We start from the raw sequence: 18,645 nt of genomic DNA, 5'->3' as shown, positions 1-18,645 counted from the left end.
GCAACTGTTATTGTATTCATTGTAGAATTTCATGTTTCGGATGATACCAAAAATTTCATGCATATCTATCTACGAAGTAGTGTAGAGCACTTCAATAAAAAGATGTAAAAAAGGAGAAAACTAAAATGTTTGATGGGCGAAAGGAGTGAATAAAACGAAAGCTTGAGTAACAGCATTTTTATATGGCTGACATAACATTTCAGGAAGATTGTCTCTGGAGCAAAAGTGTTTCAACTGACACCACTACCACCACCACCACCACCACCACCACCACCACCACCACCACCACTACCACTACAAATGCAACAATCTTATCATGCATGCGATTCGAAATCTTCTGCCGCTCTAACCTTTCACGCGCCGCAAAGCATCCTGGAACGTGAAGTCGTAAAACATGCAAACTGGACATGAACTAGCGGTAGTGCCGTACAGTCAACTATGCGAAAACTTAAGACACTACATACATGACAACAACAACAACAACAACATAACATCCTACATGGTCGTACCAAATATACAGCCACGCTGTGTGAGTCAGCCTCAAACAGTCACAAAAAGCGGCAGTGGCATCAACGTCAACAACAACAAGATTGCATGCATGTTGCATGTGGCATAAGACTCTACATACATATGTGTGGTACCGCAGAGTGCAACATTGCATCGCACTCTCGTTTCGTTGGCCGCAACACAAATCCTTTGTACACTTTGGCACGCTTCGTATGGCAAAAGGAATATGGAAGTAGCTATACGCATAGTGTATTCGTTATGAAAAATTACCAAATTCTAAGAACTTTCTCAAGAAACATACAGAGACCTATTAAGAGAGCATTTTAACACCTAGGAGTGTACCAGAATAAGGCTCTGAGGAAGGCCTATGCCTTTTGGACTCTTTATGGATGCTATGTTTAGATCTTAGACTTTCAGGGAATAGTTACTACGAAGCTAGAAGAAAAGATGCTTGTCTGACCTTTCTCACAGAACGATACTTGCATTCAGCGGAGAATATTTTTCCACATAAGAATGTCATTTTATATGTCCGGGTTGCTCTCTCACTGAACTGGCTTAAACAGTGAAGTAAAAAGGAAAACACCGTAGAAGAGTGAGTTGTTGAAGAGTGAGCCACTATCATGCTCTTCGGTCTTAGGGGGGGAAACACATTTTCCGTCTTTAATCTGAGGATGTAGGCGCTACATTTATTTATTAATTTTTTTATCATATCCGACTTGCACACACTTTTTAGCAGACTATTTCTCATTTATGAAACACTGTTATATGGTGGTTATTTATTGCATTTGTCTTACTTTGTGTGGCATGCATCTTCAAGGAATGTTTACATGCATAGTATCTGCCACATTCCAACATAGCAACGAGCACAGCACCAGAAAACTCACTGCTGCTCACCAAAAGCTGTCCACAGCGCAGGGTTGCTGCTGTCTGCTGCTGTATTCATCGAATAAAAATAATATATGCGCTGGCAAATGGAAACTTAAAAACTGAAAACTGCTGCAGACTGCGAATTCATAAATTATTCAAGGCACCATTCGCACTGCAAAATATACAACCGCACAGGCAATTTTAGCACAAGTGCAACATAAACTCTGCATACGAGGAAAAATAAATTTTAGGTGAGTACAAAGTCACGATTTGTGGGGAGAGCAGCAAAGGCTGAGTGTGCAAAGGAATGTTGGCTGACGGTTGAATTTCAAAGGCCGCGTTGCAAGTTTCGACTACTTAAAAATTGTAGTCTACATATTATAAGAACCAAGAACCAAGAAATGCTGAAGAAAATTTGGGAAAATTGTGCTTTTATAACTCCTTAAAAAAAAAAAAAAAAAAACGCGCATACAGATTTTATTTGGGCTTAAGATTTAGAGCGCTAGCACAAATATCTATAACTTTTCAAAGCCGAATGGGAAATTGAGTTTGAATATTAAAATTTGGTTGCTTCTCGCAAGTTCAAGGAGCGCGGTGGAATGCGCTCTTAGCACCAAACTTTTGCTCCACTGCTACTTTTTTTTTTTTGAGTTAACGTTTTTATAAACTCCGCCCGGCCTTCATTTCAATTTTCGCTGCTGCTGATGCAACATAAATCGCGCTTGGTTATTGCCAAGTATGTATAAACAAAATTTACATTTTATTTTTATTAATTTCTTTAAAGCTCAGCAGCGCCATGTCAAATTTTGATTAATAGCCATTTCTGTTGCTAGCTGCCGCGTTTTTCACCTTCTCTTTGTGTTTTTATCATCCGCGGTGTCTATAAAGTATTTTGTGGTTGGCTCATTGAAATGTTTAATGACTCAATATTGTGGTTGAATTGAGGTGACTTGATTGGGCTGGCCGGCCGGTAGTTAACGCCAAAAACCAAAATATATTCACACAAACGTATGGCTATTCAGGTAGAATATGTATGTATGTACATATGAATTGCGTGTCAATAACTGTAACCGGTTCTTTGCCCGGCGGAGGCAAGGTATGCGGAAGGGCGCGTTCAGCTCATTAACGAACAGCCTGCTGGAGTAAAATCATCAGCATGTGGAGGGAATGAGCATAAATAAATGAAAGAATATACATACAGTTATGTGAAAAATAATTGGTATACGAAATTTTGGCCAGTTTTGGCAATTTTTCTTTTGTTTGGTTAAGATGTATTATTATTTTATAAAAATGCGGATAATTATCTAAAAAAACCATATAAGTCTAATGTTAAAACGTTATAAAAAAATTTAAAAAATTTTAACAACAAAAATAAACTTTTGATTAAGACTCTAGAAAAATTCTGAGTATTCAGTTTTATAGCTCATTAAATTCTAGCTTAATAAAGTGCAAGTAACTAAGAATTTGTGTCAATTTTTGATAATTTTTTTGCTAATGGTATTATTTTCTTCCATACAAAAAAAAAAAACATTTCCAACATACTTTGCATGGAAGAAAATGCGTGACACCTTCAGCAAAAAAAATAAAGAATCGAAAATCAATGCGAATTCTTAGCCACTAGAAACTTACACTTTATTGTAGTAGAATTTAGTGGGCTATAAAATTGCATACTATAATTTTTCTAAAAATTCTTAATACAAAATTTGCTATTGTAAAATTTTGTTGATTTTTTTTTGAGTTTTCTGCAAAGTTTTGAAATGTGCGTATGTAACTTCACATCTCTTGTGCTTAAATGTCCGCTTACTAGTATCTGAGCAAGTCGATTATTCGTTTAATTTCATCAACCAAATGTAAAAGGTTTTTCCATTCGTTTATGGTGTAGTGCACTTGGTTACAAGTGAACGGTAGTTTAAGCAAAAGGGGCATAAGGTAACTTAGTCACTTTCAAAATAAACTGCTCATATGATTTCTGTTAAATAATGGGTTAAGTTTTTGTAAAAAAATTCTAACATTTAAACTAACTTAAGGAAGATAGTCAAAACTGGTAAAAATGTCGTGCTCCTATTGTTTTTCACATGACTATAGATGTACGCATGTGTGGGATTTTATCAAACAATGGGATTAATAAACTTTAACTTGGTAATTTTATTATTCTCGAAAACAATTTTTATTGGATCGTAAATAATTTAGACATACTTTTCCTCTTAGTAGCAATAAATATGTATTTGTATGTCGTATTGGAAAATATTTTACGATTTCTCATGAAGAAGCAAATAGGGGAAACATTTTTAAGCCTTTTTATGTTAGCATCGACATAACTTTACCGAGTAAGGGTACCCATTGATTGGCGCTGGAAAGATTAAGTGATGCTTTTTTTGGAGTGATATATGTATCTATGTTAATAAATGGCCGGCACATAAAATTTGATTTTTATTCTGAACGCCCCACAACACATACTTCAATCAAATGTAAGTACAAATATATCAAACTATCGCATTTTTTTGTAAACAGGATTAAAAAAAATGTTCCTATCACCTCGTGATCTACTCCATATTTTATAGGTGCAATGCCTTTATTTCCATTAGTCTATGCTGGCATGCATGTCCGCAACTGTTTACTAAACAAGTCATTTTTAGCAAAAAAAAAAACTACTTAAAAAAAAAAATATATCTATATATATATATATATATATATTTCATGATCCAATGATTGGATCTAAACCAGATTAGTACGGGCCCACCTCTGAGACACTACCTACATGATGCAAAAAGAATTATCGAAATCGGTTGACGTGGCCCAAAGTTATGCGGTAGCATACATAAAAAAAAAAATATTCTGACGAACTGATAACCTACTCCTTTTTTGGAAGTCGGTTAAAAACACTCTAAGCACAGCATTGCCAACTGCTTGAGTTTATTTTTAATTTAATGATAGCACACGCGTATGAAATAATTTTATTTTAAATTTTATATTTTATAAATTGCCATTAATCCGCTATGGAAATACACATAATTTTAACGTACTCGTTGCTAATATAATTTTTTATAAGTTCACAATGAATTTCGATGCCGTACACAACACCTGCAATCAATTCCGAATTGACTGCGATTAATTAATATAATTACTTCATCGTTTCACGCACAAGTTCAATGGTTGCGAATGTTAAAACGATTTTCCGCCATTCATTATGGCCATTTAGGGTTTAATTTTCAATTTAAATCATTAAAACGGTTAATATCGGCAAGACAATGAGACGCATGCGCAGCTGCTGATATGTACATAATGTGACAAGGATGCGCAGCTGCACTCTATCTATAGGTATATGTACCTGTAGTTTAATTGTTTAACACACACACACACACACCCGCAAAAGATGAAATTTGAATAGTGTAAATTGCAAACAAATACGGGCGGCCATATAACGCGTATAAATAGTGGCAACTGTTTGCATGCGACTGCTAAATGTACACAGCATAGTATGCAAGCATGTGTGTATAAATATATGTAATTATGCATTTGATAATGGTGAAATTAAACCCCAATGTATAATTAAAATCGCCCTTAATGTACTGTGATTACATGCTAATGAAATGAAATGCGATGAAGAGAAATAAACAGATCTCTGCTAAAGAATCAGCAATGAATGTGTATGTAGGTATGTATGCATGTACAATGTACATTAGAGTGGTCCAACTTTTGTATGGGGGAAAAAAATCGTCATCCTATAGAACGGGCACCCTTATAGTTATTTTCCTTTTGATATTTTTAATTTCTATACCAACTTTAAATTTTCTACTGTAACGAATATAGGGTGCTCAATGACCTTGAAATGGATCGCTGTGAAATTGGAAAAAAAAATATTGGTGATTTTTATAAAAAGCTAGTGTTGCCATGACAACTGAAGCTTGTTATATTTTTTAGACAATTTAAATTTGAAATGTTCTTAGGCTGCTTAACTAATTGTTTGATTAACATTTGTACACAGTACTTCTAGAGTAAAATATGAGCATACTGAGCATCCTCTAAATTTATACTTAGTAGCGTAAAGTTTGGTACCAGCACCTCTTTCGGCAGGACGAAAAATTTTGGAAGGTGCCCCAAACCCTATCTCGTTTTTATTTTTTGGACCACTCTAATGTACATACATACAAACGCAGCAATGTATATAGGTTGTCAGGTTAGTTTCAATAAAGCAGCCTTGTTCCTGCACTGACCCAGAGGTCGAAATACTACAATGAATCTATCAATGAATGTATGCGAAAGAGCACGTTAATGCTGTCCAGCCTTTTGATTGCTCTTCCATGAGTGCGAGATGGATGGCAGAAGTGACGATGTCATGACAGTTATATGTATGTATGTATATACATTTAAAATTAATGAAAAAGAGAGGAATTAATTTCCTGCCGATTTATATCGACAGCTTAAGCGTGTGCATAAAATTCCAATTAAATTAATAAATAAGCGTTAAAGGATAATCTTTGTTGTGTACTCATGTTGAATAAATGCATAGAGAAACGTAAAAAGAAACAATGCAGAATCAAGCAAATACATACGTGTGGATATAATTACTTTCCAAAACTATTCAAAAATCTCTCATTCAAAGAAAGTTTTGAAGCAATAATACAAAAAGAGATAAAGATTTAGAAGAGGTAAGGTTATACCACTTCTCAACCGCCTAATCACTTTGAACGGAGTGGCCCGTTGTTTTGAAATATGCCAAGGCAATGCAAAACATTCGATGCGGTGTCAGTCGGTGGTGGCTGTTCATGAGAATATATCGACCCCATACCAAATTTTACAGGAGAGGGTTTTTTATGCTTTTGAAATTTTTTTTAATTTTTGCATTGTAATATACGATAAAATGAACAGCAAATTTTGGGGATTTATCCCCAATATTTTACTAAGTGATGCGTTGTGGAGTGTCGAACAAATTTGCATCGAAAAGTGAATTTCGTAAAAAATGTAACATGAGATAATTTTGCGCAAAGGGCTCGATATCCTCTGCTTTGGAACGAACACGTACAAAAAAGTTTGGTTTGACTTGGTGTTTCTAAATGGCTGGAATTAATATTCGACTGAATCTATATGGAAGTTGTATTGCTGATGGAAAAGAAAGAGTACTTGTCAGCGAGGCCTGTTGGAATTGCCAAGTTAAGCCACGTCTTTCTTCAACTTGTCTTTCCATTGCAGAGGAATCTTAAAGCTTAAATACATACATATACACATACTGTACCAGCAAAAAAGTTCGCCGCACATCCCTGAGTCAAAAGTACTTTTACAAGAAAACTACGAAACAAATTATTTTTTCGTCGAACGTACATTCTTATCATATCTTCGACATTTACAAATCAAACCCTAAAGCATTTTTTTCTTGTTCCAAATTTCAATTACCTCAAATAATCCGAACTAGTACTTAGCCGACAGATCTCAGTTCCTGCCAACCTAACGCACCAAAAATTTTTTTTATTATTTCGGCAGAACTATTAAATACAATATTTTTTGAAATTGCTTTGCAAAAATACTTTGTCCGTGTACACTTTGCTTCAATTGAATTTTAAAGAAATTAAAACAACTCGAAGTGCATTCGTTTTTTTTTGTTAAATAGACGGCAAGAGTTAAGAGCGTTTACCAAAGTAACACTTCGGTTTTTTAACTACATATTTTTATTTTTGCTCCCAAATAAAAGAGTTCGCCATAATTTTCAATTAACCAACCGTGCATTGAGGTTTTTTATTTGGAAGATAACTCTTTGCGCCGGCACCCTGGTAAGCAACATCTTTTTTGTTTATGTACCTTTTTATAATTAAAACTGCACTCCTCCTGTTTTTGCTCTCTTTACTCTACTCGTCAAATAAATTATAAAACACAACTGCTCGTTAAATTCTTTTTTAAAATGCAATATTATAAAAATATGATTTCGACTGGTAGCTAAAATATACAAAACTGTGTATGTACATAAATGCGTGTGTATCTAAAAACGAAAAAAAAACAAAAACAATACCCATACGTATCTCCCCCGTACTAAAACCCCAAACAAACATTTAAATGCGTATTTTTTTTTTTTAACTTCTTTACCTCGCTTATGTTTCGCATAATTCGTGACCTCGTTGCTGCAGCACGGCTGTTCGTAGTAAAAATTCCATGTATTCTCGTAATCGCAGGATATTGGTGGCACACAATGCACCAGCAACAACAACATGGCAGCGTACACGAACAGCATTGGCGCCTTTTGTTGTGGACGTGTTGTTGTTGTTGGTCGCCACAATTGGATTATTGTGGCGTTGGGGTTTTGTGTGGTGGGCGTGGGCATGTCTGTTTGTTACGCGGATTGCAGCCAAACTTTTTACGCTCGCTTATTATTATTTCGTTATTTTTTTTTTTGTACTTTTTTTCCTTTGTTAGAGTATAACTTTTTCGTAATATTTATTTACTTTTTATTTGCACTTTTATTATTATACACACACACACATACATGCTAACATTTGTATGTAAATATGCGTACGTATTTTAATTTTTTAAAAGTGTTGAGCGCTGTGTATTTTTTTAAGCTCGCATTGTTTTCCCGTTATTTATACAATATTACTATTTATGATGTTTTCACTAGCCGCATGTGGTATGTGTGCGTATGTGCGTATGTGTGCGCGCATATAAAATATATTTTTGATCCTTTTTACCTTAATGCGAGAGCGTTCACGTACGTGCCTTTTGCCTGAAATGGGCTTTTTTATATGAATTATTGATATTAAATTTATTTGTTTACTATTTAAGACGAATAAATGGCGTTCATTGATATTATTATTTATTGCATTATTATATGCCGTAGTTGTTGTTGCCGGTGGTTTTTATTTGTTTATTCATTTTTTTTTTACATGCTAGCCCGTTCAGCAGGAGTGATATAATAAATATTTGATTAATATATTTTTTTCGCTTTATGCTCTTTTTTTTTGCTATGTATGCTTAATGCTTCATCAATATATTTTTTTATTTTAAGGAATTAAAGGTGATGCATTTATTCAAAAGGTATTAAGCGCTTTTAAGTGCCTGCATTTTTAATTGCCGCTGAGACAAAAAAAAAAAAAAGTTTTAAGTGGTTACTTTTGTATCCATATGCATATGGAAATCATGTTATCCCTTTTAAGTGCTTAAGCTGATTTAATTACTTATACATATTGGAGCTAAACGCTTTTAGCCACGTGAATCAAGAGTTTGGAAAATGAAGGAAATGTGAGAGAGAGGAAAGTATCTTTTTTTTCTGAATAGAATGCTGATATTGGACAAATAGGAAGAAGATACTATCTGGATCGTTTTTGTGGGCGTCAATAGCAGCAATTATAAGCAGCTAAGCACAACACATGCACATGTAAATATATTGGGTGGAGTAAGTCATTCTCGAAAAATAAATAGATGTGTTTAGATTTTAGAGATAGATATTTTTACTTTACATGAACACAAAGAAGTTTCCGCCGCAAAAAATTACCAATTTCTGCTAAGGATGAAAACAGTTGATAAAAAGTGGATTTCTTACAACAATATGAATTGCAAACGGTCTTGGTCCCTCTAAAGATTTTGAAAGCAGAAAGAACATATCGACATTTTGCTTCGATGCATCGCAAATTTTCCACTCGATGCATAAATAGCCGATGTGTCGATAATCGATGCATCGATGTTTTTTGAAAACTGACACCTTTAGTACATTAAACCGGCATTTAATTTTTTTTTATTCGTTTAAAAAAGAGAAGTGACTTTCACTAATCAAATTGATATGGCTACAAAAGTTCCTTTGAAAGCATAAAATTTAAAATTTTGTGCAAGTTTGTTAATAACTTATTTTGTTGTGTAATAAATATTATCTGAAGAATCCTATGCAATAGATGTATGCACTTCGATGTATCGAAAAATATCGATGTATATACATTTTGATGCATTGAATTAAAGAAAAACATCGTTCTTCTACGAACGGTGAATTATGATGATCGCCAATTTGTCTATCAATGCATCCAACTGTAAGGGAAGTTCAAAAATTGGCCAAGATTTCTATCAGTATCACATTCTTTTAATATATAGATATGTGATTTTTTATTGCGCTTAACATACGCAATTGGCTTAGTTTTTTTTTTTAATATCGCGACCCAAACCGGAAAACCGTTGCAGTACCAAAGAAGGTGAAAAATATCACCTTTGGTGTCTCCACAAAAAATACGCAAAGAAAAAACAATAAAAAATCGACATAAGTATATCTTTAGCTGCCACCCCTCCTTTAGTGACTCCAAATTGGTACCACTGCACAACTCTATCAAGTATATGCATATACGTATATTAGGGTGGTCCTTAAATGTATTAAGTATATTATTACATCAGATTTCCTAAACGTCAACCACCACATCGATGCTAATATAGTCAAAGATATCACACAAAAAGGAGACTAAAAAAATTAAAATTAATATTTTTTTCATCTAATACCCAAAATCGATACTACTAACGTCGAAGATGTCACATATAAATTTTGGTCCCGATTTGAGTAGGATAAGGCGTAAAAAAAAATTAATTTAAATTTTTTGAGTCTCCATAGAGGAATCTGAACTTTGACCCCTGTGCGACACGCCTTAACCGACTCCAATCGGGACCAAAATTTATACATGATATCTATGACCGTTGTATTAGCGACTAAGAGGGCGAGATTTAAAATTTCATTTTTTAAGGGCCACCCTAATGTATATGTATGCGAATTGGGATTTGTTTGTTTGTTGTCTTTTGCATTATTTTTATTTTTGTTGGAAAAAGTCAAAGAGCAAACCACAATGACAGACGGATAAAGAAAGACACAAAATAACAACACAGCGGAAAACTGGTTTCAGAAAAATTTTATGCCTACACAACAATTAACCGCAAAAAAAATATGTACCTACCTACGTATGTAGCAATGTGTGCGAGCAAATTGGAACGCTTGAATAGAGGAAGAGTTGTGCTTGTTGGAGAGAAAATAGCTTTTGTGTATTTTCACGAAAACATGGCGTTGCCAATTAATTCATATATAATAAATATCGTTAACTTAAAACAGAAGGGCTCTGTATGGCATTTTTGTTTCTTTAAAAAGTGGTAAAAAAACATTAGAAAACTAGAGTTCTTCAGTTGCTAATTTTTTCAAAGGATTATTATACCCGAGCGCACTTTTGTAATGCAACTTTGTTCACATAGCGCTTGTCTGTAACAGCCTAAAGGAATCGAGATAGATATAGACATACATAGGTATTTATCGTCTTTCAAAGTACAAAACCACGTATGTGAGGTTGCATAAATAATTTTCTACAGAGTAAAAACACTCATTATTCAAAATCGGACAAACACATCGCCCACATTCCATATAACGGTAATTTAGTAAAATACCAAATCTGAGATAAATCAGTAACTACTGAAACTAATTATGTCTGAAATAAATCTAAATATTTATGCGATATTTATGCAAAGCTGAAGTTCGCAACAAATGAGTTAGGGCTAAGGTAACGACGATACACAAATTTTCTACATATTTTGTATAATATTTTGACTTTCAGTTTTTATTTTGTTTTGGGTTGTTTCATTTCTTCTCGTTTCATTTTATGTAAATTTATTTAATTTTATTCCGTTTCATTTTGTCAACTTTTCGATTTCATTTCTTTCCATTCCATTTCATTTCAATGAACTGCAAATATTTTTGTTATTTTATCTAATTTTCTTTTATTTCTTTTAACTCTTTTCTGTTTATTTTATTTGTTTTAACTAAATTTTGAAACAACATTTTACTTTTTTTTAATTATGTATCTACATGTATTTACGGCATAATGATAAGATTATTTTCTGCGGGACAAAAATTCTCACAAACTGGTAACCCTATATCCTCCTATAGCTGAGAAAAGAGAAAAGTTATCCCACATTGTGGGTACACACTTGATGTGGTAAATTCTTCAGAGCAATAGGAGTATACAAATAAATTTGTACATTTATTTAAACGTCAGGGTTAACAGATATATAGTTATACTACACAACTTTCAGCAAAATTTCAAATTAATATTTTCTGCAAAAAGAACACCATGTTAATAAACCCATACGAAAATAGTAAGCACACATTTTTGGTATATCTATTTCTATTTTGTTTTAGTATCACTTTGCTACTTCTTTTAGATTTCAGAGTACTCGGATTGGTTAGAATTTGTGTACATCCACTTTTCCATTGATAATATACATTATGCAGTTGGTTGAAATAGTTACATATAAACAAATTTCCACACTATTAACTTCAATTACTTATACCAGGAGTACCAAAGATTATTCATACATATTTAGTATGTATGTATATACATACATATGTGTATACGTTTGTAATTCACTCGAACTATTTCACACCGTAATAGCACAACCACGTCTCTCCGTATTAGCACCACGCAGATCACTGAACCGCTCTAACTAACAAATAAAGACCGTCCAGTTTCTTTAGTGATCTTCAAGAAGCGATCCATTCTCAATTAGTTCCCGCGGCATTTACAAGAAAACAACAAACGATATAAATTCCAATGGAGTTTGTTTTGTTTCGCAGTGGAACGCTGACTATGGAAAACATATATAGGTACTATATACATATATGAATGGAATGAGATGATGAGTACCGGAGAGTGAATACCAACGTACTTAACTAAATACATGCAGATGTGTGCAGGTAGGTAAACATAATTATTTTATCTTGACTTCAGCGGTCAAATGCAACCGAATGAAGGCAGTTTTTCCACACACTTTATTTTTAGGTAATATCTTGAAAAATTTATAAGTATTTGGGATGATAATAAATATTATTACGTCTTATACTTAACAGGTCTGTTATTTATATTGTATCTACACATGAACCTAAACGTGCATTAACTATGCTCACATTTGTATATATACCTGTATGTATTTGAGTCAACGGCATCTTGATATTAGTGAGATATCAGCTAAATGCATAGCCAGTTTAGTAAAATAGCAGCAAAGAGAGTGAAAGAGAACGTATTTGGCTTGGGGAGCTTTTGAATTAAAGAGCGAAAGAGTCGGCTCTTTTGATTGAACTAGGTCATTAGTTCGTTCATTAAAGTGAACTAACATTTTCTGTGGCAACACTCCAATAAAAATAGAAATGTAGTTTTAACGCATATGGCATCCCGCTTTTCGTTGAAAAGGCATAAAGAAATAACTGATCAGAATTCGCGCTCAACAGAAATTTTTATATCATTGAATATCCAACAAAAGACTTTCGATTTCAAATGCCAAAGCGAAGCGCAATTTGGTCGCTTTTCGAAGACAAACTTGAAGAAGAGAAAATATTTCCATAAGAATTGTTGGTGGCTTTCATGGAAATTTGTATCACCATATGAAAGCCAAACATCTTTTCGAGATTTTGGAATGAATGAAGACGACTAAATTGTGTCGTTACTGCAGAGGACCACCGACATGTAGAAAAAATTTGTTTTTTACTTAACAGATTAATTCAATCTTTTATATGAGCCGTTTATTTTGAAAGTGGCGCAAGTGCCTTTGTTTATAAATCGAGATATGTATGTAGGGGTTTGCGTGTCAACACGTTTAAAAATATTGACGCTAACTTTCGAGAAGATTTACTTGTACTTTCACCACTTTTCATTAATGCTAAGGGACTTATACCACTTTCAAATAAATATTTTAGAAAAATTACTGACTTATATCAATTAAGTCCAATGTATTTCACTGAAATGATGTTTTGAAAAAAAACAGTGGTTTTTTTAAATTGATGGATAAATTACATATGTATATATTTATAAAATAGCTTTATAATCTTCTAACTATAAACGAGAAATTCTTGTATATTTATATGTATGTATCTACGTATATAAATGGGATCTAACTGGGACTATTTTTCGGAAGTTGTTGAGATCACCTTCTTCGCTCTTCTGACCCCCACGACAGGCTATACAAACTGCCAATAATTATTAGGTTTTCTGCATTCATCGACAGCGAAGTATATTTGACACTCGGTATATATGGCCAATGTTCTAATTTATCAAACAACTAATCTAACTTAAATGCGAGCTCAAGCGACACAGCGTAGCTACAAACACCACAAATTGTCATACATAGCCGGAATGCGGAATGCGGCAAAGTAATCCTTACACCACATTCCACTGCATTCCCTAACTCAAAGTGATAACTGCTCTACAACCACACACTCAGAATACAAGTACCTTCGCTATAAGTGCCTGATCGCAAAATCTCCGCTGCAGCATTAGCCACAACCAGAGCCGACGTAACCTTCAACGCGCGGAGCAGACAGTTCAAGTAGGCGTCACTAACAGGCAAGGTCTACCAACTCCGAACCACTCCCACCCCTAGCTACGTATGTATCTATTCTATCATTCATGGCAAGCTGCAGCTTCTTTGCCCACCACCAGCATATCAGTTGGCAATTATTACACAGCGAGTGGGAATGACTCCCCTCGACGCTCGGTCCAAGCTTATACCACTACTGGCAGTGCCAATGTTTTAGAGCATGTTTGTACGTGTTTGTGTGTTCTGTACACTCATAATATGTATATATTCTGTTTTTATGTCCATCGGGTAAAAAAAAAGGCTGCACTGGGCACATCTGCTGCAGCAACAATAATTACACTAAGTGTGCAATGGCGAGCCGTGCCGAAAGAGGAGGAAGGTACACGGTGATTCGCTATCACTAACTATCTCTCATAGGGAACATCAGTGAGGCAACTCCTGACATGTTGCTCCAGTACTTTTTATTGCTTTTATTCCAGATTTTTTTTAAATTGTTTTTAGCTGTCCTGTTATCCTTTCGATGCAATTTTTCGGAAGCATTCTCCATTATTTGCTTGCTTTTTTGGCTTTGTTTATTTTCAATGTTTCGCTGTTGCTGCTGCCACGGAATTTTTCAATTTTAATGCATCATGCATACAAACACAAAATAGTAAGCGTTCCCTGTACAATTGTCTGCATCCTTTTTGTTGATTATTTTTTGTACTGGCCTGAAAAAAGTGTGAAATTGGTGTAAGTCTGTAAGTGAATTCACCTCTCATACATACAGTGACTCAAACCAATAACCACAAGTTGATTTTTTTCAATTATTCGTAATATTTTTGGAGCTAAATCGCAAAAGCTGTATCAACAAAAAATGCTCGAAAATCAACGCGATTTTTGTGCTGGTTAAAGTTTGCTCTTCGTTAGAATAAAACTGCATGAGATATAAAGCTACATACCCATTGGTGTTCTAAATTTTGATGGAAATTTGTTGAATTTACGTAAATTTTGTGTTAACTTTGAATTTGTGATTTATATGTTTTACTTAAAAATACGAATATTTAAAGAAAATCAACACGTGGTCAATTGTTTGAGTCACTGTATATCGATGCCAATTGGTGTCAGCCATAGAGACTGCTCATCATGGCACATATATGGTTTTCCCTGTCTATTCGCTTGTCTGGCTTGGAGTGTGCCGTAGTGGCCGACACTGTCATCCTTGCTAGCTTGCTGATGAGAACTCAAAGCAAACACTCAAAGCTTTGAAGGAATGCACGAGTATGTGTGTCGGCTTGTATTCGAGCAGAAAAAAAGGGGAAAAATGATACAATGCGGGCCTGTCTGTGGTTGAGCAGACGACGCGATTAAAATTCACAGAGCAACACTCAAGCGCACCGACAGCGCACCGACAGCGCACCATTGGCCCACACATGTATCGCGCTGCTTAGATGTGGCTGTGTCGGTGCGGCGCTACTCCACTTGCATGCATAAAGTGGTCTAGTCAAGGTTAAAGATAGTGAATTTTTTATTGTACGAAAGCACTTAGGCTGAAGGTTTGAAGGTTGCTTTGTCCTGTCAGCCTGCCACATCAGCCTGCATTTCCTGAACATACCCTCAGCTTTTTTATTTACTTTAAATTTTGTAGCACGAAAGAGAGTAATTATCTGATTGCAGGGGATTAATTTTAGAATTTTTCGCAACCCAACTGAGGATCTTTGTGTTTGGCCTTTACTTTCATATAGGTTTTTGAGTCTAGTTTTATTGTTTGACAAAGTTCAAGGGTTTAACTTTTTACATACAGTGGCGGTCAAAAATGGATGAATTGTGTTTGGTTTTTAATATTTACAATGTATTTGAAGCTAATATTTTTTTATAAAATCATGGTTCATGCTTTAACAAAAACTACATAAATCACACTTTAAAAATTTATACAGAACTTAAAAAAATTTTACAAATTTTTATCTAAATTCCGAGCTTTTTAACCAAAAATTTTAGAATTTTTTTTGGTATGCTAATTGCAAGCTTATAAATTTCTGGTAAAATAGGTGCACGTATTTAGCGGCTAAAGAAACGCATTGATTTTTAATAACTTTTTTTTTGTTGACTGCGTTTTGCACTTTTTTCCATAAAAACATGAATTTCTTGTGGCAAAAATATGCCCAAGACCGTTTGTGAAATATAAAAAAGTCAACTACAGTTTTGCTAAATTTTGCTACTTATATAGAAAAAAAACCGCAAGAAGCGTCAGCAAAAAAAAAAAAATTATTAAAAATCAATGCGAGTTTTTAGCCGCTCAAAACTTTTCTAAGTTAAGAATTGGCGTGGTCTCATCAGAAGACAACGTTGTAGTCATTATACGTTTTTTTTTTTTAAAGGTTAGGTACTTTCTGGTCAAACTAAAATCAAATAGTTGAATACATTCCAAGTTACTGTTTAGGTAAGGAAAAATTTGATGCCCCCTGCTTTACTAATTTTTCAAATGTAGTATTTTTCTTGGTCGTGAATGGGTTAATTCACGAGATTTGCCGCTCTGTTCTCACAAAACTCAGCGTAACACTATTGTGATTTCTGCTCCGCCTCGAAATGTGGCTCTTAAATTCGTTTTCGAGTGCTAAAGAAATACACAAAAAATTTAAAAAATTTGTTTTCCAGCGGCATGTTTTTTGTAGCGGCATGCTTTAAGGTGCTGTAGAATTCATAATAGTGTTACGCTGAGTTTTGTGACTTTGTTAGGATAGGACTATTGGTCTCCTTTGCGCTGTTCTCAAGGGTTTTTGGTTTTGGTTTGACATTAAAGAGGCCGCTTAGAATAACTGAACATTTGGCCTATTGGTGTACGAGTGACGCATAATGTTTAGTTCATTCACTTCGATTTCGTCCATAAGGCTGAGCCGAAATCAGCATTATATAACTATTATTTACCTCGCTGTATATTTGAAATGTAATTTAATTGAACAAATTTGGAGCTTTGTGATATCAATTACATTTAATTTTACAAGGTAAGTTCATACTTACAACTAATTAATAGCGCCATGCTTCTAAATATTTTATGGGCTTACCTGTAAGAGTAGAAAGAAAAATTTGTCTTGGGTAAATATGTATGTATGTATTTAAAACAAAAACAGGAATATTTTTCTAATATAACTGCACGTATTTAAGTAAAATATTTTGAGTTAATATTTGTTTATATACATATGCATGTATACCTACTTGTATGCAAATAAAAGCAGAGCGAAACGTACTGAGTAAAACCCAAATGTTGCCAGCTGTTGACCCTAAGCCAAATGAATTCACATCCCCCGCCGGGGCATTCTCAACATTTTTCCTCGCTATTTAAACGCATTCGCTTTCTTCACCTTGCGACATTCGGCAATTAAATGTCGTCTCGGTATGCTGGCAATTCAAGCAATGCAGACAAATATGCTGCTGGTCTGCAGTCGTGGCCAAACACTGAAAATGCCTGCAAGTATGCAGATATTCGCAGAAATAACTGAACTTGGCGGAAGTAAAATTCAAGTTCTCCAACGGTTGCATTGGTGTGAAAGCAAATTTCTTTCGAAATATTTGATATGAATTGGGAGCAAGTAAAATTCACAAATAAGAAAAAAATAAATCGATCATCGGCGAAAGAACTCGCCAGCATACTCAATCATTTTCGATGCCCTATTACACACACACACCCTAAATCATAAATAATACCGAATATTAATTTCTCTTTTTTCCTATTTAGTACACTCCACGGTAGCACGTTAACAGGGAGATACAGTAAAGCGATAGAGATGAATAGAATGAGAAAAATCATCTAAAACAATTCGTTTAGTGCCGGCACATCAACTTTCAACAAAGGCCTTTAATTAAGCCCTTAATGACAGTTTAATTTACCAACACTTATTGCAGTGTCGCCACTAGCAGCAAAAATAAAAATAAAATCAACAAAAACAACTGAAACATCAACACGTTGACACCGAGAACAGCAAAACATTTCCACACAGCTGCACAAACACTCAGCCATACACACATATTTTGCTAAGTATGAGGATAAATTAAATGCTAGACAAGCCCAGCAGCGCGGCATCCTTTGGGCAGACTGTTGGCTACGTGCACAAATACACACAAACACACACATATATTTATACACATTTGCTACATAGCAACAAACAATTGTGCCGTCATTTAATGACAACAATAGTGCTAACGTTGCGCTTTTATTGTCATAATGAGTTGGCATTGGCATTGGCACTGGTTTCTGGTTTTTGGTTTCTGATTTTGGCTCTAATTGTTATATTTTTTATTTTTTTATTTTTGGGATGAGTAATTTGTCTGGTGTGCACTCGCATGAAATGCACGTGAGCTTATGTGTGCTTGTGCATGTGTGAGTGAGCATTAAAAATTGAGAATTGCGAAATGAAATCACAAGTTTGGTAGCACGCTTTTAGGCGCTTATACGCGCAAATAAATGAAATAAAATATTTAATTGATTAAAATGGAATTGCTAACTAATTAAATTTGACTACTAGCTGGGAAATATTTAATATTTTTCATGGTTTTTGTTCGAATGTATTTAATTAGCCTGGCTATTCAATACATAAATGAATACAAAATCCGAGTTCAGTTTTTCGCCAGCTTGAACGCTGATGGAATGTAAAAAAATATCCGCTTGTTTTTTGTAGATGCCATACTTTTATGATGCAAAATGAATACTGTTACGCATTTAAAAAATTCTGCATGGAGAGAAATTCTGTTTACATTTGTTTTTTTAAGTTCACAAGAAAAAAAGAGTTACCAATTGAGTTGCAATTGTGTAATTTTTTAGCAAAATATTTTATAAATGGTACCCTTAAGCTATAAATTTCCAATCTGGCCGCTGCTTTACAAAAAGATCGTCTATTTCCTATAATCGTTTGTGTCTAATCAGTAGGCTAAAAATACCCTTCTAACTATATGTATGTGGACACTTCATTTCAGTGGAAAATATGGGGGAGGGGG

At 34.4% G+C, this 18,645-nt stretch overlaps 1 protein-coding gene across 7 annotated transcripts in view; it reads right to left on the bottom strand.

The window, feature by feature from the left end:
- The window catches only part of Sema2a (Semaphorin 2a), a 150,147-nt gene that overhangs the window by 79,756 nt on the left and 51,746 nt on the right, over positions 1–18,645 (bottom strand). Inside the window, exons 1-3 of one of the 7 annotated variants that reach the window (XM_017613690.1) lie at positions 11,714–11,806; positions 8,049–8,093; positions 7,450–7,783 (exon numbers count right to left, since the gene is read on the bottom strand). The exons of 1 other annotated variant lie outside the window; for it this stretch is intronic. In XM_017613690.1, coding sequence (XP_017469179.1) covers positions 7,450–7,684 — 235 coding nt within the window. In that variant the 5' untranslated portion in view covers positions 7,685–7,783; positions 8,049–8,093; positions 11,714–11,806. Of the gene's footprint in view, positions 1–7,449; positions 7,784–8,048; positions 8,247–11,686; positions 11,807–18,645 lie in introns of those variants that run through there. 5 more of the 7 variants (XM_017613697.1, XM_017613705.1, XM_017613686.1 and 2 more) reach the window with 5 other exon arrangements.

This window comes from Rhagoletis zephyria, unplaced genomic scaffold (genome assembly GCF_001687245.7).
Source record: "Rhagoletis zephyria isolate East Lansing unplaced genomic scaffold, Rhagoletis_zephyria_1.1 Rzeph_scaffold_00018, whole genome shotgun sequence".
Lineage (NCBI taxonomy): Eukaryota > Metazoa > Arthropoda > Insecta > Diptera > Tephritidae > Rhagoletis > Rhagoletis zephyria.
The sequence above is the reverse complement of the archived record's forward strand: the minus strand, read 5'-3'. Positions and strand labels throughout refer to the sequence as shown.